This window comes from Phalaenopsis equestris, unplaced genomic scaffold, assembly GCF_001263595.1.
Source record: "Phalaenopsis equestris unplaced genomic scaffold, ASM126359v1 Scaffold001084, whole genome shotgun sequence".
Classification (NCBI taxonomy): domain Eukaryota; kingdom Viridiplantae; phylum Streptophyta; class Magnoliopsida; order Asparagales; family Orchidaceae; genus Phalaenopsis; species Phalaenopsis equestris.
The window spans coordinates 162,707-184,291 of record NW_018165523.1 but is presented as its reverse complement, the minus strand read 5'-3'; the positions used below and the strand labels follow the sequence as shown (position 1 = coordinate 184,291).

At 31.7% G+C, this 21,585-nt stretch overlaps 1 protein-coding gene across 1 annotated transcript in view; it reads right to left on the bottom strand.

Moving 5' to 3' along the window:
* LOC110033071 (ATP-dependent DNA helicase Q-like 5) overlaps positions 1–13,958 on the bottom strand; it is a 125,641-nt gene extending 111,683 nt beyond the window's left edge. The window contains exons 1-3 of the mRNA XM_020736932.1: positions 13,046–13,958; positions 12,732–12,851; positions 12,530–12,583 (exon numbers count right to left, since the gene is read on the bottom strand). Coding sequence (XP_020592591.1) covers positions 12,530–12,583; positions 12,732–12,851; positions 13,046–13,900 — 1,029 coding nt within the window. The 5' untranslated portion in view covers positions 13,901–13,958. The remainder of the gene's footprint in view (positions 1–12,529; positions 12,584–12,731; positions 12,852–13,045) is intronic.
* Positions 13,959–21,585: the final 7,627 nt, after the last annotated feature.

The window sequence follows — 21,585 nt, the reverse complement described above, 5'->3', positions numbered from 1 at the left end:
ATTATATATTTTATAACATTTAATTTATTCACATTAGCTGCTAAATATAAATTAGGTCAACTTTTTTTATCTTTTGGAATATAATAATCTGCATAATTGTGGGTCGGGATAAGTTTTTGACATTGTTGTCGGGAAATCGAAAGAAACTTTTGTTAGACTTAGTAATTTTATTTAAACTATAAAATTATTTTAAAAAAATTGAATTGTTAAAAATATTTAAAAAATATTTACAAAACCAAAAAAATTGAAAAGCTGAAAAATTTTATAAAAAACAATATTTTGTTTTTTTAGTGTTTTATTTTATTTTCTTAACTTTAATATTTTGCATGCGTAGTTCAAGATCTGAAAGTTTAATAAACAATTCTGAGTAGAACGAACGATTAGAAAAATCAAAAAATAAAAAAAAACTTCATAATTAGCAAGAAATGGCTAACACATTACATAATAATTTTGATATTCAAACTACTGAATATAAACATAATCATGTACAAGATTTTTAATATGCAAACCTTACAGAAAATGAAATTCACTTAAGCATACCAAAACCCTTAGTGTAACGACTAGCTCATTCAAATTTAAATCTGTTATTATTCAAATGGTACAAAGCAATTAATTTGGGAAAACACTATTTGAGAATCCAAATTTACACCTTGCAAATTTTTTAGAACTATGTGCAACATTTAAGTATGATGGTGAATCAAACGATGTCGTAAGGCTTTGACTTTTTTCTTTAAGGAATAAAGCTAAGATGTGGTTAAACTCTTTAGCACCTAGATCTAATAAAATTTGGGGAGATTTAGCACAGAAATTTTAGCTAAATATTTTTCACTTTCAAAAACTGCTAAGCTTAGAAATGACATTATTTCATTTACACAGTATGAAAGTGAGTCAATATATGAAGTTTGGGAAATATTTAAAAAAACTCAGAAAATGTCCACTTCATGTCTTATCAGACTGGTCAATTATTCAAACATTTTATAGTGGTTTAATATGATCTCTTAGATCTATTATAAATGTTGCGACTGGAAGTTCATTAATGTCAAAATCATTTGATAAAGCTTATGTCTTAATTGAAGAGAGGCTACTAACAATTTTCAATGACCCCTGAAAGGGCAAATCCCATGAAAGTAGTCAGTATTTATGATAATGATGTTATTTCTATTCTGACATCTTATATTGCTGCGATATCCAGAAAGATAGACCAATTTAGCATGAATTTTTCTCAAACATTTCATGTGATTGAAGAAAATTCATTGGAATAAATGATTGATTCTCAATCATTATTAGAGACTTTAAATGCAATTAATGATAGACTTAATAACTCATATTCAAACTATTACAACTCAGATTGGAAAAAATATCAACTTTAACTAGAATAATAATTCTGGTGGTAGAAGTCAGCAATGGAGGAGCGAACTCATTGGGAAATTGGAACAACCAGAGAAATAATAACTAAAGACCTTTATATCCTCCTGGGTTCAATAACCAACAATTGAAGAAAAAGAAATTGTCTATAGAATAAATGGTGTTATAGATGGGTAATTAATTATCAGAGTGTTGTAATTAGAAATATTGAGAATCAATTAGGACAATTTGCAAATACACTTAACAATAGGACTCAAGGACACTTCCTAGTAATACGGAAATAAATTTGAATGACAAAAACAAAAGACAAGAGCAAGTTAAAGTTGTTTAACTCCGAAAAGGAAAGGAATTAAATTTTGGAATTCAGAAATAAATTGAAGTTGAGAAAGTAAATGTAGAAACTCAAAAACCTGAAGAAACTGCTCCTAAAGACATAGAAAAATTAGTCTCACCAACTAAGATTAACTTAGAAAAATCACCATTTCTTTTTTCTTAGAGACAAAAACAACAAAGACTAGATCAAAAATTTTCAAAATTTTTTGAGATATTTAAAAAACTTACACTTAATATTCTTTTTGCTGAAGTCTTAGAACAAATGTCAAGTTATGTTAAATTTATGAAAAAAATTTTAAACAAAAAGATGAAATTTGAAAATTATGAAACTGTTGCACTAAGCGAAGAATATAGTGCGATAATTTAAATAAGACTTCCTTAAAAACTCAAGCTCCTCGTGGCTTCACTATAACTTATGCAATTGAAGAAAAATTTTCTGAAAAAATGTGATTTAGGAACTAGCATTAACCTCGTGTCATTATCTATATTTAGAAGGTTGGGATTATTTCTCTCACTACTGTAACGCTTCAATTAGTTGATCGATATATAAGGCATATTAGTCAAAGTGGATAAATTTATCTTCCTTGTAGATTTAATTATGTTAGATATGGAGGAGAATAAAAAATTTATTATCATTCTAGAGGACATTTCATTGTCACTTGACTAGCAATGATAGATGTGCAGAAAAGAGAGTTAACTATGAGAGTTAATAACCAGAAAGTTAAATCTAATGTGTTTAAATCTATGAAGTATCCAGTTATAGGAAAAGATGATAAATGTTATAGAGTGGATATTATTGACTATTTGATTGTTAATCAATTTCAAGAAAGATGTGAAGTTATAATAAATCAAAAAGAACTAGAGGATGAAAATAAAATTGATTTGCAAGATAAATCAAATGAGATAAATACTAAGGATTCAAATTATATTCTAGAAAATTTTGAGATTTTAGACAGTACTGAAAATGGTAAACATTTGATCCCTTCAATTCAAAAAAACTCCTAAACTAGAGATGAAGGTGCTCTCAATGCATTTAAACTACTCATTTTTATGGAACTCATCAAATTCACCTGTTATAATATCCTCAAATTTAACTAAAGCTCAAGAAAAAAAATTAATTGAGACTTTGAAAAATTATAAGAAAGCTTTTGGATGACCATAAGCCTAGGATAGATCCTCAAAAAAAATTTAATCATATCATGAAAGATGTTGTAAAGAAAAAAATTTTGAAGTGTTTTATGCTGGAATTATTTATCATATTTTCGATATTGATTGAGTTACTCTTATTCACTGTGTTCCTAAGAAAGAGGGAGTGACAGTAGTTGTTAACGAACAGAATGAATTAATTCCAACAAGACAAACCACTAGGTGATGTATCTATATTGATTATAGAAAACTAAGGGTCAGTTTGGGGCAGCTTGTGCGTTTTAGGATAAGCAGCTTATCCTGAAACGCGGTCCGCAGGTCGACCATTGGGGTCGACCCGCAGTCTGCGTTTAATGTAAAAAACTCAAATGCGGCAGGCAGCGTTTTCAAAACGCGCAAACCCAAACGATTAGGCGGCGTTTTCAAAAATGTCGCCTCACTTATAAGTCTCCCCAAATGAACCTTAAATCTTGCAACTATAAAAAATTACTTTTCCCTACCTTTTCTGGATCAAATGTAAGATAGACTGGCTGGATATCGATATTTCTATTTTTTAGATGGTTATTTTGGATAACACCAAATCTCTATTGCTCCTAAAGATCAGAAAAATATTACATTTACAAGTTCGAATGGGACTTGCTATTAGAATAATGTCTTTCAATTTATGTAATGCACCTAGCACTTTTCAAAGGTGCATGATGTCACTTTTCATGTTTAGATTGCTAACATTCTTAAATGTTGTGAAGAAACAAATTTAGTTCCTAAGTGGGAGAAATGTAAATTTATGATCGCACGATAAATTATTTTAGGACATAAGATTTCTGAAAAAAATATGGAAGTTGATCTAGCAAAAATTCAAATTATTGTTGAACTACCCCCACCTACCACGATGAGGGGAGGTAGAAGTTTTTTAGGACATGCTAGATTCTACAAGCGTTACATTAAAGATTTTTCAAAAATTGTTAAGTCTATGTGTCATCTTTTAGAAAAAGATACGACATTTGATTTTAACGATGAATGCCTAAATGTATTCAAATTATTAAAGGAAAAAATTAATTAATGCACCTATTATTTTTTCAAGTGACTTGGAAAAATCAGTTGAATTAAATTGTGAAACAAGTGATTAGGCTATTGGGGTTGTATTATGACAAAAATACGATAATATTTTTAAAGTTATATATTATGTCAGTAAAACTCTTAATGAAGCACAAATTAATTACACCACTACTGAAAAAGAGTTATTGGTAACAGTATATGTTTTTGATAAATTTAGGTCTTATCTTATTGGAGCTCAATGCATTGTGCATACTGATTATTCCGCTATTAAATATCTAATGCTGAAGAAGGATGCAAAACCAAGATTAATCATGTGGGTCCTGATACAGGAGTTCGATTTTCAGTTAGTGAATAAAAAGAGTTCTGATAATCAAATTGTTAATCATTTGTCATTACTTGAACAGGAAAATTATGGAAACTTTGATAATGTAATAAATAAAAAAAGTCCTAATTAACAATTATATGTTGTTGCTAAGTGGCATATTTCGTGGTATGCTGATAGTTAGCTATTTAGTAATATTTTACCCGACAGATTAACGAGCCACCAAAAGAAAAAATTCATTTATGATGCAAGATTTTACTTTTGGGATAATCCTTATTTATATAAAAATGTAAGGACTTAGTCATTTGAAGATGTGTACCAATTAAAGAAACTCAGAAAATTATTCAAAAATATCATAAATCGAATTTTCGGGGGAATTTTGAAGTGGATAATACTGCATTTAAAATTTTATAATTTAGATTCTATTAGCCTACATTATTTAGGGATGTTAATACTTATGTGAAGACTTGTGATGGATGTCAGAGAGTTTGCAATATTTCTCAAAGGGATAAAATGCTCTTAAATTTTACTTCAGAAGTTGAAATTTTTAATACATGAGGTTTAAATGTTATTGGATCATTTGTATTATCTTCAGGAAAACTATATATTTTATTAATTGTGGATTATTTTTATAAATGAATTGAAGCTGCTACCCCGATGTGATTCTCAGAGTATTGCAAAATTTTTAAAGATATATTTTTACCAGATTTAAAATACTTAGTGATCATTAATGATGGAGGAAGTCATTTTAAAAACTATAGCATTAAACATTAATGAGAAAATATGGAATTAAACATCAAATTATTACAACTTATCAACCTCAGACTAATGATTTAGCAGAAATATTCAATCGTGAAATTAAAACAATATTGGAAAAAATTATAAATCCTAACAAAAAAGATTGGTTTGCTAGACTTGATTCTGCATTATGAGCTTATAAAACTGCTTACAAAACTCTTCTAGAAATGTCAGCATGTAGGCTCATGTTTGGAAAGGCTTGTCATGTGTCGGCTTAATTGAAATATAAAGCTTATTGGGCTCCTAAAGAATTTAACTATAATTTGAGGAATGCTAGCAAGAAACGATTATTGCAATTAAATGAACTTAAGGAAATAAAGAATGGATTTTATGAGAATGTAAAGATTTATATAAAAAGGATGAAGATTTAGCATGAACTAGGATTTTGATAAAAGATTTTGAGCGTAGAGAAAATGTTTTATTATATAATACAAGATTAAATTATTTCCCGTAAAACTTAAGTCCAAGTGATCAGGGTCATTTATTGTAATGAAAGTCATTCTTATGGTGTTGTTCATATTAAAGATCTAAAAACTAAATGAAAAATTAAGGTAAACAGACATTGACTGAAACATTACATTAGTGGAAACAAACCTTTTGATGAAGAGATCCTAATGCTAAGTCAACCAGAGTAAAACATTGGATACGTCGGGCTGACGATGTTAAACCAACTATTTTGTGAGAGGCAACCAATAGTTGTCGGTGTGGATTGATTTATTTGGTGATTATTATTACATCGAGTTTATAATGAGTCCTACATGTAAGGAGACGCAAAACATTTATTTGATGATTAAAACAAGGTTGGGACGAGTAAATTGGACCTTTGGCAATTTTGGGTATTGGCGCCTAGGCACCGAACCTGGCACCTAAGCGCCCCTTTCACTGCAAGTCTAGCCTAAGCGCCCAATATGGAGCCTAGGCGCCACAGTTCGAGTAAATTTCAAAAACCACCAAATTTTGATTTTTGCCCCGTCCTTCTCTATGAAAACGACTATGGACGTGAATTGGGACATCTTCTTCAATATTCTAAGTGTTTTTGAGGAGGAAAGGAGTGGAAAAATCATCCCTACCTTGAGATCATTGCCTCAAGATCCATGGAGTAAGAACATGGGTATGTTAGAAGAAAAGAAGTTGATGTATAAGGAAACCCAAACATACTTCAATAGATTCCTTGCGCTAAGCCTGGAAGGAGTAATGGAGAAACTTGCGAAGATTGCGGAGTTGGAGAATCTGCATTCCAAGTTAAGTGAGATGTATTACCAATATGATCTGGAATGGCAATTCAGACAAGTGTGCAAGCATGCTTCCTAGAGTATCAGGTAAAGATGTATCAAGATAACCAGTGGATAGGAGAGAAAATTGTGGAAGATTTTCCCCGTGCTCCTTTTTACCACTTATTCGATCGTCAAATTCCGATGAAAGAAAAGATAAATGACAACAGCGTTCACAATTATTAATGCTAGGAAGATGTGTGAAATCTAATGATTTTGTTGTGTTTATGTGTTGTGTGCCGACTTTAAATTTAAAGTCTCTAGTAATGTCAATTGGTATTATGTTTGTAGTTGCTTAATTGTTCTTGTTGAATCAATGTTGTGTCTGTTTATATTGAACTTATGCTCATAATAATGAAATAGGGACATGTTTTTGTTGTCAATATTTGGTGTTAGAGAACTGAAATGATTGGAATGGGTTATATTTAATAATCTAGTGTTTGTGCGCGTGAATATTGGAGAGATGAAGAAACCAATTAACTATTGAAATGGTTGTTGAATCTAATATGTTAGGGTTCGAAAACCTTAGGTTTGTTGTGCTCTTTTCAAAAAGATAAAAATTTTCAAAATCTGTACGGTTAAGCACTGACACCTAGACGTCGAACCAGCTGAAATGTACTAAAACCCAAATTTTGGGTCGGTTCACGCCATTCTTTTGCTGGACTTCATCTTCTTCCATATTTTTCACGATTTCGCACCCTAGGGCTTCTCCTTCCTTGCTTATTTAGAAGATTTTTTTATCAAAAACTTCAGAATTTTTCATCTTCGGGTAAGAGCTCACTTTGCTTTTGAAAATTTCAATTTTCATCATGTATTTTTTCCAAATTATAAAGTAGTTGAAAATTGAAAATTTGGGAGATAATGGTGAAAAATCCATGGTGAATAAAAATTTTTACTTGAAAACACTTCTAGAAGTTCATGGAATTTATTTAGATGTTTATTCAAATTTTTATAGATTTGATTATGACTCCTAAATTAAAGAGAAGCAAAGGCAAAAATACTTTTGATCCCAAGAAGTTCATGAGTAGAAAGGCCCAAGATCGTTACAGTAATCTTCTTGTTTCTAAGAAATTGATTCAAGAGCGAGCATTTCTTTCTCCTTGTGGTTTTATGGAGAATCTTATTGTAGCTCAGAATTGGGAGAAATTCTGTTATTTTTCTGCTGACGTCGTCATTTCTATATTTTGAGAGTTCTATGCTAATCTACCCGAGGAAATTGATGATTTGGTGTTTGTTCGGGAAAATCTAGTAGATTTAAATCCTGAATGATCAATACATTATATCTGTTACCTGATGTAACTGACTGCTTTTGCACAATGTTTGATCCTATTGAGGGAGAACTTCAGAAGATTATAGCATTTTTAACTGATGAACGTGGAGATTGGAAGTCTAGGAACAACCAAAAGATAAATTTTGCTTCTTCTGCACTTAATGCCTCATCAAAGGCATGACATTACTTCATCTCTACTTGTCTTCTTCCTTCAAACCATTTGAGCGAAGTAACCCGGTCCTTTAAAAGAGAAGCATAATATTAAGTTAAGTGTTGCCGAGATGAGAATGATTAGGTGGATAGTGGCTTTACACCTAGAGACAATGCGAAATGAATATATTCGTGATAGGGTTGGTGTAGCTCCTGTAATGGACAAAATTTGAGAAAGTCATCTTAAATGGTTTGGTCAAATTAAACGTCAACCATCTGATGATCCGATTATGAAGTAGATGTTTTAAATTCGACTTATGTTAAGAAAGACAAAGGTAGACTTAGGAATACTTAGGCTTATTGTATAAAAAATGATCTTAATTAATTAGAACTAAATGAAAATATAACTAAATGAAAAATTAGAACTAAATGAAAATATGACACTAAATAGGATGCAAAGGAGAAAAGGATTCATGTAGCCGACCCCAAGTAGTGGGATTAAGACTTTGTTGTTGTTTTTGTATTGTTGTTATTATTATTATTATCAGTAATTGTTATTATTAAATCAACTAAATAAAAATTACTTATCCTCGGTCGAGCCCTAACCAAGCGCAAACATGTTCTTCCCCTAATGCAATTTCGCCTGCTCCTCTAAGCACGGGATCGCACATCTTCTCATTCTTTGTATGGGAGCTCTTCCTTCAATCGAACTCCAAATGCATCGGCTCTGGCTCCCTCCTTCATGAACGCGCGATCAACCCATCTCCTCTTCCTTCTCTACGCAACATAAACGCTACTTTTTGCTCGATGACTTTCGCTTCCGTGCCAGAACATGGCTAGACCTGATCTGCTCGACATTAACACGAAGAGCTCCTATTCTCTTTGCCTTAGTCGCACTCACCGCAACCATTGAAACCCTCACGATCCCGGAAGAGCCCTCCTCATTACCCTCGACGTTGTCGTTAGACTCTCAGGTAAGTCCCTACCGCCCTCATAAGACAATTTATAAAGCAAACTCACTTCCTTATTTTCCGATTCCCTTGCTTCACCTTCCCTCTCTTTGGCTTCCCAACTCATCGTTTCCTCTCCTTCAATCCTTCGTTTCTACCCTCGGGTAACTGAAATTAGATATTACAATGAATATGTTATATATTATAGGTGTTAATTTGAAAGAGTTGGAAGTAATTAAGAGCAAGAAAATCATCTAAACTTGAGGTGAGTAATTATATTTTTTTATGTTACAGTAATATTTCCTGCTTTTAAATATATTTTTGCTTACAATTTTTCACTATTATATCATACATCAATAAAATTAAATCACATATGATATTTCATATCGTCTGTTATAAAGTATGCAAGTTAAATATTATTGTTTTGATAGCTCAATATTAGTTTATTTTAGAAAAATATCAATATATTGCATGAGTCTTATGTTCTTATAGAGTTGTAAATGATAGCTTATTTCATGACCAAATGTATAAGTCAAATTATTACTTGACCTTAAAATTCTAGTAAAGAGGCATCTATCAAATTATCGAATGACTTTAGAGTTTAATAGAGTTGCATTATTTTTTGTAGATAAATATAAATTATCTTTACAATAAAAAAATGTATGATACGAGGAATTAAATAGTATATATATGAATGTTTAAATGTACATGTTGAGAAAAGAAATTCACCCTCTTAAGATACAGGCAAAGGACGTCAAGCGTAAATATTATTCTATCACCCCAAATAATTGTGATATTTAGATTGCTAACTGTTGTGTTGGCGGAAGAATATCGGTCAGAGGCGAGTACACAATTTTTCATTTTAAAAAAACGTGTAAATTAGAAGAAAATTGATGTGTCGATGAGAAAACATCGGTCATTGATTTATTAGGTTATGTTTAGACAATGCTCAAGAGATAGATGTGAATGTTATAAGAATAAAGTAAAAGTAAACTTAAAAATTAAACTTTAAAGAATACAGTTAAATTTAATGTATATCAAAGTCTAAAATACTTTCATTGAATTAATATAATGGACACATATATTAAGTTATTATAAGTTCTTATCTAGCAAAATATGAAAAACCAGCATGCACATTGTTTTTTTTTTAATTACTGTAGTTTGAAAGTGTGATTGCCCCCGAATTATCTTAAATAACTCTATTATTTTAATATGATTTTTGAGATATAGCTTTTGATTAAGATGAATAGAAGAGAAGATAATATTATAGAAGACGATAAAATCAACCTGAAATGTAACCGTTTATTTGATCAATTCATTTATTTTATTTAGTGGCTCTTTCAATTAATATGTAGATAATAAATTATTATTATTAGAAATAGAATAATACAAAACTTAATTTTATGTTTGTTCCCGCCTTAGTTAAATCTAAGCCCCGGGTTGAGTCGTGATAGAAAAGAAAAAGTGAAGAAAAAAAGAGGAAAGAGAAGGGAATAGAAGAAAATTTTTAGAAAGAGAACTTAATGCGAGAAAAATATACCACGGTAAGAAAAGCAATTAAAATATATTTGGGTTAAATTAAGACCTAAGTTAAAATTTTCATGAAATTCTAAAAAATTATGATTCTGAATGGTGTACTCTAGATAGCAAGTTCAAGGCAAACTTGAAAAAACTCGTTGCGAGACTCTCTGTCAATTCTGGTCAGACAATCATATGCTAAATTAAGAAAAATATCTTTCAATACGATTACTATGTGATTTATTGATATATAACTTTATTTAAATTTTTTTTGTATATTGATGAATAATTGCATATGTTAAATAAATGTAAGTTTAAGGTGACACTAATGATATTGCTTATTTTATTGTTTTTTATTGAATTGGTAAATATATTTAATAAAATGTTGTTTGCAAGTATTCATATATCATTACATATGCATACGATAAATGATTTACACATGATGAATGATTGCTAAAAAAAATATGCTCAAGGAAATGTCACTAAGTGTTGTGATAGGTAGGTCATTATATGAATAACTTGCAGGTAAGATCATAGGAAAGCTTAGAACTCCTGACTCTTGATATTTAGGCAGAGACCGAAATGTTGATATCAAGGAAATTGTTGATACTTAATATGTTGAAAGAAGCTTGACTTTTATCAATAATTGTGTAGCCTAAGAGTTGGGTGACAACCCAATGATATGAACTGAAATAAATTTAATTAAAACTTATGCAAGTACAAGTGACATTCCTAAAACGACAGTTATTGATTATGAAATAGTTAAAGATATTTATATGATTGTACAGATAGAATGAAATGTATAATTGTTACAGTTCATTAATAGTTACTGCATTCATATCCTTATTTTAGATGTTTCTTACGATTAAAACGTGTTTGTGTTATATATTGTTATTATTCATATTAATCATTGTTAAACATGCAAGTTGTTTTCCTTCCATTTATAAAATTTGTAGTCATGATTATTTTGTGGGCTTGTAGCTCACTCCTTTATATTGTTGACTTTCAAGAAGGGGTAAGGAACATCGGGCGATTAGCTAGGTGTGATTGCATGGTTTTTGGATTGTACAATTTTGAAAGTTTTAAACACTTTTGGGTACGTACTTTTATATGTTGGATTTTAGCAGCTTTGTATATGTTTTGATGATATTATTATACATACTTCCAAGCAATTAAGAATATTAATGAATTATGAATTAAATTGTGAATGTTTGCGATGACTGAATGAGATTAATTCGTTACCCACTAAGTCTTGATTTATGCAAGAAAGAATTGGTGTTAGTAAGAATTTTGTATGGGTAATCCATCTACGTTGCGCCACGATTGATCTTAAGAGGGGGTCAGCTAGGCGTGACATTCTTGTTTGGAAAGCTATAATAGTACAACTAGACATCGGGATATGTTATGCAACGCAAACATAAAAACATTTATAATCTAAAAATCTTGTCATTAGCTTCTCTATGAATACGTTTTAGGACTTCTCATATTGCCAAAAAGAAAACTCTTTATGATTCCCCAAAATGTGATGACTTAATACAAATTACAACCACTATTTAGAATATATATGTGAATAAATCTACAAAATATAATGGAATTGCTAAAATAATATTAGTTCTCTAGAATTTACAATAATCAACATCTCGATCTCAAACTTTATAGCCATCAATTTCAAAAGTTGCACTTTAAACAATGGTGTCAAATGGCTTGAAGCAAAACCATCACCAGAATCAATATTAAGCTGCCAAAAAATAACACAAAAAAAGAAATAACAATTCAATATAAAAAAAAATCAATATTAAAATAATTATAAACCAATGAAGTCTATGTTAATAAGAGAAGAAAGAGGGTAAGATTCACCAGAAAACACAAATTGCAAGGGTGGCATGCATATTTAAGTAAAATTTCCGACCCTTTATAAAACTAAAATAAATTCACAGGCAAAGAAAGGAAAAGGCCAAATAATCTCTCAAATACAAAATGATAATCTCACAAATATATATCAGCCACAATAAGGAAGTCCAAAAGCTTCATTGATGCAACTTGATCATGCTATAATATGGCATACGTTCTCACCTAATAGAAATCACAAGTGAGAGATCTTCACTCAACAAAAAAAAAAAACACTTAACTACAAGGTTATTGTTTGCTGAATTATGTCTTACACAAAACCCTAATTCATAAGGGTGTATCATAGAAGCCTTCAAAAATAACTTAAGAGGATCAAAGTCTAGGCAAACTGAGTAAAATTTTGAGAATCAGTTTGAAGCATGTTTAACGGCTAGTACATGCCAAAAACAAAGCTTAATCTGTTGACAGATGTATATTGGAGGAACTAAATATAGAAAATCACCTTTATCAGCCCTTCATGCAACCTTCGCAAAGTCTCTAAACTCTCCTCCCTGGTCTGGAAACATCAATATATCATTTAAAATGAGAACCTTATACAATAAAGCCCAATCGAATGATTGTGTGCGTTTAATCCTTCGTTAAAGCCTAATAATAGTTGTCAAGAGGCTAATGTCGATAATGATAACGTGAGCGATTCCGCAAACCTGGTTGCTGCTTAGAAGACCACCCGGTATTAAAGGAGGCAGTTGCCTCAGCTGATCAACCATCAAAGCTATCAGGGGGCTCACAACTAACGCTACCCCAGGTAAGACCAGCGCAGGTAACTGAAAGAAAAAATATAGAAAAAATTCAAACGATCATTTGGCTGATACATGAATTAAGTTAACACACTTGCAACCACTTTTGAGGGCATCAAGAAAATTCAACACCCACAACTCAAAATCATCTTCTAGGATTCAATAAAACAGCTCGTATCAAGAATCGAAAAAAAGTAAGAATTAAAAGCATTCGTTTTTACCTGATAGCAAAGAGACTTCCCCGCACCGGTTGGAAGCACTAACATTGCAGACTCCCCGGAAATCACATACTTAATCGCCTCCAGCTGCCCTTCACGGAAGCAATCATATCCATGCGTAAGCATAAGAAGCTTCTTCAGATTTTCATCAGAAGGCTCAACTCGAGCGTCCTTCACAGCGGCCATTGCCAGTTCCACGTCAACTTCTGAGACTGTAGATTGTTTCCTTGAGGCGTCCAAAGTGAAATTCTCTTCTTCGGAAGAACCCCGACAAAACCTCCAAGACCTTGAACACGGGAATGCCTTCTTCTTTCCGTAGCAGTATGAAATCTTCCTTTTTCTCCCATAACCATTGATGTTAAGCCGAACAAAGTTGCCCTCGCTGCCGCTCTTGGGCGGTTTCAGCGGCACAGTAGCCGCCGTTACCGATCGAATTTGAGTGCCTAACCTATTAGGGCGAAGCTTTGCCATATTGATCCTATTCCCAGCGCGATCGGACGTAGTAGCATGCTGAGCAGCATTTGCAACTTCTTTGGAGACATCAAATAAGGGGTCAAAAGAGGGGCGACGGGATCGGACAAGAGAAGAGAAGGAAGTCGAGCGCCGAGAATCAAGGGGTCGCTGGATCTTCTTGACAGAGATGCCGTTAACATTGGAAAGATCTGCAACAGGAAAATGCAGGAGATCGGATTCGGGATGCTTTATTGGTCTGGATTGGGACATTCTGCGCTTAGGGTTGGGTAGGGACGAATCCCTAGCCCTACATTTTGGAGATGGAGAAGCAAAGGAGGACCTGGGTGGGGTGGCGGAGACATGAGAGCCATCAGACTCGGAATCGGAGTTGGTGATGGCGTCCATCACACGTAGCACGCTAGCGCCCTTCAAGAGAGGCGGAAGGAGTTCAGGAAGTGCTGCGAGGCGGGAAAAAGAAGGAGCCCTTCCGTTTGCGTGGGAGGCCGTATTTAAACGGGTCGGGTCGGGTCGGATAATGTCCTCCCACAAAATTTAATATTCTTCTTTAATTTAAAATCTTGAAATGAAGGGGTCAACAATATTTATTGATTAGATTAGAAATTTTTAACTTTAGTCGCCTAATAATCAAAAAAGAAAAAATAAATAAATAAAATTATTAGATCTAATATAATATTTGTTGAATCTAAAATGTCTTGTAAATCAAACCCATGAAATAAAATATTGGGCAGACTAGAGAAACTAGAAAGTAGAGAGAGAAGTATAATGCATAATAACATGAGTTCTTTGTGAGTAAATTCAGTAATTATTTTTTAAAAAAATAACCCCCTCTTTATACATCATACGGGTATCTAGTAAAGTAACGTGTTTATTCATATTTTAATAGAAACATTATAAGTAATTATTATACATTTTCATATTTACAACTGACTCCGGGATCCTTTAATATTTGTAACAGACGTTGAACCCTTTTTGTATTCATAAATACTTGAGGAGAGGCATTTAATGTTTTGTTGGTATTGTTAATTGGTTTTCTTATAACCGTTCGGTAGGTTGCAAGACATTTAGTCAATTAAAAGTTCTTAGGTCGACTGAAAGGTCTTCAGTCGGCCCCTTCTCGAGAGAATTATCAATATAGGCCCTCTTGTAGTCAGAGTGAGCTTAGACCATCAGGCAAATGATGTAACACCGTAATCTGAAAAGCAGCTCTCGATTGATAACAAAGAATTGGATTGGACGGATATCCAATAGGGTTTCATTTGGTCATCTTTGTGAAGACGCCCATAATTGATTGAGGTAGCTAACTATAAATGGTTGTCCATTAGATCAGTGTCTCTTGTTCTTACGTTCGGTTGTGCTTCCATTCGATCTACTCAGAGTTCCAACAGAATGAAGTGATGGTTGGCACCTCCATCTTTTGACTATCTCGATGCAATTTTTTTATGTCTATTAAGCAAGACCCATCTAACTCCCTTGAGATTCGTGCAATCTTATTTTTATATACATATGTAGTTATCTGATTCTCATACATCTTGAAAGAAACAACTGCAATAAGAGTAATAGAATTAAATGTAAGAAGTGGTTTTTAATTGCATAATAAATACTTCTAATAAATGAACTCACCTGGATTTTCGTGCACGTAATTCCTATAAAAAGGGCATGTGTAGCACTTTTTCATCACCATTTTGAATTTTTACTCTGGTTAGTTTTTAGCAGAAAAAAAGTGATGGCGAGTGACAAAAACCCCATGAAGAGGCTATATTGAAGGCCTTCGGGCTTTTAAACTAGAAAATTTGTCATCCTACAAGAGAGAAGATGAAGAAATCCGAGAATATTCGACTGATAACAAAGAAAAAACTTATGGATGATGGCCAACCGACAAGAAAGAAGATGGAGGGAGAGGGATGACTAGTCATAACTCGGTGACAAGAGCCGACTAGAGGGAACGAAGCTAGTTAAGAAAATATAAGATAAAGTATGGAGGAGGTGATTGAGTCATCTGGCTCGTTGCCTCTCTGTGAGTTGAGGGGTCGGACTAACGTGCACTCTAGTGGTGTGTTGGTCCTCAGTTGGATAAAGAACAAGTTTAGGCATTCATTGTGACTCAAGTCCAACTGTGAGAAGCAATGGCTTCCCACCTCTGTCACTAATGTATATCTGGTAGTTGTCTAACCGCTTGGTGAGAGCCTTGACCCGACTCGCAACTACACAGATTTTTTAACTCCAAACGATTGCTAAAAACTTGGCCCAAATTATATTCAGCGGTTAGTGTGAATAAATAAAAATAAATAATAAAACTTCACACTAGGGGGCGCTACGCAAATATACATATCGTTTCAAGTAATATAAGATATTCCTTAAAAACCCCAATATTGATCCCACGAGGAATGTTGAAATTCTTATAATACTGACTTAGAAAACTTCTATCTAAATTGCAAATATTATAATAGGAAAATAGTTTTGATATGTTGGTATCAGTTTAACACAAGTTTATGCAAAAAATAAATATAGAGATTAAAAGACTCATAAAGTTTTAAAATTAACAAAGTTAAAAAAACTTTAAAAGAGAGTTTGAAATATTATAAAAAGATTTTCCCCTTGCAAAGAGATGTTAATCAATTTAGGAATTTAATAATAAAAAAGATAATTTGTTATATTATACCAAATAAGAGCATTCATATTCTTCACCCCTCTCGGTTTTTGTAAAAAATATTGGCTAATCTAGAGTCTCTCACCAACTTGTGTAGTAATACTGAGCAGTATCTGATTTTTCACTTATAGATTACTGATCCCAAGAAAATAAAGTTGTGTAAAATTTATATTAGTATAGGCAATTAATAATGGGATTCTATGCAAGTATGTGTATCATTATCAAGTAATAATGGACTTTCTATTTAAGCCCCAAATATCGATCCCACGGGGAAGGTTTAAATTTGAGATGATAAATTAACTTGGAAATTCACATAAAATAAAACGAAATCACTGTCACTAATTTCAAATTTTAAGATATTATCAAAACTAAATTACTTAACTATTAGCAAAACAGAAATGCAAAGTTTAAACGGTAACGGTAACTACTAATATTAAATACTTTCTACTAAATTATATTTATGTAATGAAGATTGCTTATGTGAAAAAGCATCTTTTCCACTACAATGAAGTTTTGATGAAATGAGATAAGATAAATGTTTATAATATGTATTGTGTCAAACAGAGTAGTTTTAATTCTCTACCTTGATACATTATTATTGAAAATCATTGGTTAATCCTAGGTTTAGTCCCTAAATTCATCGCTAAACTAGGAGAATACTGGCTCCCACTCCAAAGCTCACACTTCCCTTCACCTGAAGGCTAACTCTCGCTTTAGTTTTTAAACACTAAGACCGAATTGGGGATTTTAGTCTATCACCCTAAAGATTCTACAATTCTTCTACACCCAACATTCTACACCCAACAAAATATATTTTCATATTTATCTGCACTTAATTCTATGAACAAATTTCTCATTCTTGGAATCAAATGTGATCCTCACTCTGTTGTAGAACTCATTCTCCATTTCCCGGATCATATGTTTTACAACACATTTTAACAATTCAATTGACCAGATCGAAAAGTAAATTAAGTTCCGAGTTGAAAAATCATCACAATTTATTTTATATTTTAATATTAGCATGTTCATGTTATATCTTCATTTCACCATATCTCAGAGTTGAGAGAAAGATAAAGGAAACTACTCAGAGTTCATGAGAAAGATACAATAAAACACAAATTCCATATATAAAAGAATATAAAAGAAAGTTCAAAAGAAAGTTCATACAACACTATTAAACAAACAACACTTATCTGAAACTCTTTCTCAAAACAAATCTCTTGTAGCATTTTCTTGGAAATGAAGGAAGAAGAAATCGCTCACTTTTCCCTTTCTCCAATACTCTTAGAGAAAGATTCACACTTAATATCACTACAAAAACTCTAAATTATATGAACAATGAACTCTTAATGGTTTGTGCAATGAAGATGGTATGTAGGAGAATGAATTGTGGCAATGAGAAGTCAAGAATTTGATTAGAGTCCAAAAGTCCTCTTTTTCTAATCAATTTCGGCCCATATAGAGCCTCAAGCTGATTCTCCAATATGTGCCTCCAAAATCTCTTCAAAAAGTGTCCAAATATGTCAAATCTTCTAGAATCGATGGCTGAACCGACATTGGTGTCGTCAGCGCTGTCCTGGCGCCGTCGGCGTTGTCCTGGCACCGTCGGCGCTGAGTAAAATTTACAGTCTGTACTGTTGGTCTGCGTCGTCGGCGCTGCCCTGGCGCTGTTGGCGTTGAGTATTTCTTCAAAAACACCATTTTGACTCTAAATTCCATCCCTTTTTGCTTCCTTTTAACTTCAAGTCCTAAAAATCAACAACCTGCAAGAAAACATCAAAATTTCTTCTATTAAAGTGCAATATCACCAAAAATAAGTATAAAATATGGGTTTGAAAATGCATATATTTTTGGTGTATCAAAATCCCCCAAACTTACATGTTACTTGTCCTCAAGTGCTACTCTATTACATAAAACTATGACTGATGGTAAAAAATTTAACTTTTAGATTTCCATACTTTAGTCCACTAAACATAATAGCATATTTTAAGAAAAATTCAAAACAACTCGAGTTAATACTAAATATATAAGAATATTCAATAATCAAGTCAAAGATTTCTGATTCTCTATTCTTTTCAAGAAAAATTGCAAATTATCATATTAAAGTTACTTTGAATATCCATATGAAAAGAACTCCATAAAACTTTACTTGTAAATAAGCTAACATTCAAATAAAAGTTTAGAAAATGTGGCCAAGTCTTCTTCTTTAAGTTCATTCATGTGAAGCTAATTTTTAATTAGGCATCTCCTCAAGCTTCTCCCCACATCTTTTTCTTTTTCTTTTCTTTTTAGGATCATTTTCAAATCTTTTTTTTTATGTGAGAATTATTATATCTGGATAGCTTTTTAATGATTTTGAACTTCACTATCTTCTTCTTAAAGTTACTTCACTATCTTCTTCTTCTATCTTCTTCTTAAAGTTAAAAACTCTTTACATTTCTTTGCTTAACAAACTTATATTAGCTTAAAGATTTCATAAAGTTTAATTCATTTCTTTTTACATGAATCTTTTAAGATTTTTAATACTACAAAAATACAAATTTCTTTACTTAAAATAGAAAAACATAATCTTATTCTCTTTTATCAAATATCTTAGTCTATAGAATTAACCTTTATTATTAAAAATTTTTACTTAAGTTTACTATATATTTAGAAACATAAATATAGTTATCTAAATTTAACCCCTAATACCAAAGCAAACTTAAATTTTTAAAAGATTTAGCATGAAGAACTGAAAAATAAAGGGTGAAAGAAAACATTAAGTACATAAAGAAAAGACATACCTGTTGAAGGTTCTGAATTTGAAACTTTAATTCTAAAATACTACAGGTGCTAATATAAAAAGCTACAAGACTTAAAACATTAAATTATGCATAATACATATAAAATCTGCTGAGAAAAAGTTAATTATACTACATTTAACAAAATAATGAAATTAACAAGACAACTAAACTGAATTTCAGGAATGAAAACAATTTTACAAACTACAGTTCACAACACAACATAACAACAAAACAGAGTCTGACAATCTAACAAATAGTCTCAATAATATAGTAAAAACAAGCAACACAATAATAATGTACAATCAAACAAAAACTAAAATAAAGATCACCAGTCATCATCATCATCTTCTTCTTCTACATCCAAATTCTGCTGCTGATATGGAGTAAAAACAGGGTGAGTAGGAAACTGAACTGAATGATCACCCATTATGTATCTCACCAACGCATCATCATAAGCAGCATCATATTCAAATTTCTGCCGAATCAAATCATATGTGTGAGCATTTCTAACATCCAACAGATTTAAATATGATAGATCTTATATCAATGGGTTTTTCCATTTGAATGCAGTAATTTAAAATAACACATTCTTTGGTTACTCTACTAATCTTCATAGTAGAGAGTAATTTTGTAGAAATAAGGAAATGTCACTGCTTTGAAATTGGATTAAGTGATGAAGTAGGGAAACTAATATATCCTTCATCTCGTAATTTCCACATATCACTTTCATCCATCAGAAAATTATAAACATCTTGCATAAAGTTTCACGTAGTAATGAAATTTGTATAATGACAGATTGGAACATTTTCTATCATGTACAATTCATTAATCCTTGCAGGAGTAAATCTCGTATGTATGAAGATAACTCCTTAGGTAATTCCATGTAAATTTGCATAAAACTCTTTTACTACATGTACAACAACCATAGTGGTGGTGTAGCACAGAACTTCCTATCGTCTTTCCACAATGAACTTATCAATCAGAGAACTTGGCTTGATCAATCCATGATTAACAAAACCTCTCTCTATGATCAATCTCTTCTTCGTAATATCTTTGTCGTATAATTTTTGCGCGTCGAAACTAATAAACTTTTTTCTATTGAAAACTCCATACCTTGAAGTATTTCTGGAATTGGAAGCCATGGAATTCAAAAATAGGAAGTTTTTAGTCATCCAAGGTAGTTTTTAGGACTTTAAAAACACCTCCCAGCGGTTATCACGGAGCGAAATCCCGCCAAAGTCTACCCAAATTCATCCTAAACCATCAAACTGCTCTCGGCGTCGTCAGCGCTCCCGATCGGTACTGAGGCGCTGAAGTCCGTTTACTTGGACGTCGTTGGAGCTAGTGGCCAAAAATTGCATCTATCATTTTCTTCAACAGTCACTCATCCTTTCTTCAGAACATAGTTGTTAAAGTTATATATTATGCTAGTAAAACTCTAAATAATGCTCAAATTAAATATACTACTACTGAAGGAGAGTTATTAGTTATTTTTTATGCCTTTGATAAATTTAGATCTTATTTAATTAGAACTAAATGTATAGTGCATACAGATCATTCTGCTATTAAATACTTGAGGCAAAAGAATGATACTAAACCAAGATTAATTAGATAGATACATCTATTGCAAAAGTTTGATTTTACCGTGGTAGGTAGATAGAGAAATGATAATCAAATAAATGATCATTTATTTAGAATAGAAATAGAAATATTAACTAATTTTGCAAATGAAATTTTAGAAAATTTCCCTGATGAACATTTATATAGTATTGATGAAATGGATGTACCGTGGTATGCTGATATAGTAAATTATATTATAAGTGACATTCTACCACCTGCTATCAAGAATCCACAATTAAAGAAATTTATCTATGATTCGAAAGATTATTGTTGGGATGACCCATATTTATATGAACAATATAAAGATTTAATTATCAGAAGATGTGTGCCTTATGAAAAAACTCAACAGATAACTGAAAGATGCTATGATTTTGAATTTGGAGGACATTTTGAAATAAATAAAACTGCAAATAAAATTTTGCAAGCTGGATTTTATTGTCCTACTATTTTTAGAGATGTTAATGAATATATTAAAACATGTGATAGATGTCAACGAGTAGGAAATATTTCCAGAAGAGACGAAATGCCTCTAAATTATACATTAGAAGTTAAAATTTTTGATGTGCAGGGATTAGACTTTATGGGACCCTTTATGCCTTCATTTAGAAATTTTTATATATTACTTGCTGTTGATTATATGTTTAAGTGGATTGAAGCTATTGGTGGGCTTAGATGTGACGCTCTGATTGTTTCTAAATTTTTAATTAAAAAATATTTTTATAAGATATGGAATGCCGTAATCATTACTGATGGAGGATCTAATTTTCAGGAATAAGAGAATTGAAAAATTAATAAAAAAATATGATATAATGCATAGATTCTCTACTGCTTATCATCCTCAAACTAGTGGTCTAGCAGAAACATCGAATCGTGAAATTAAACTCATTTTAGAAAAAGCTGTAAATCCTTATAAATTGAATTGGTCTGCTAGACTATATACTACATTATGGGCATACAGAACTGCTTATAAAACTCCTATAGGAATGTCCCCATATAGATTGGTTTTTTAGAAAAAAATA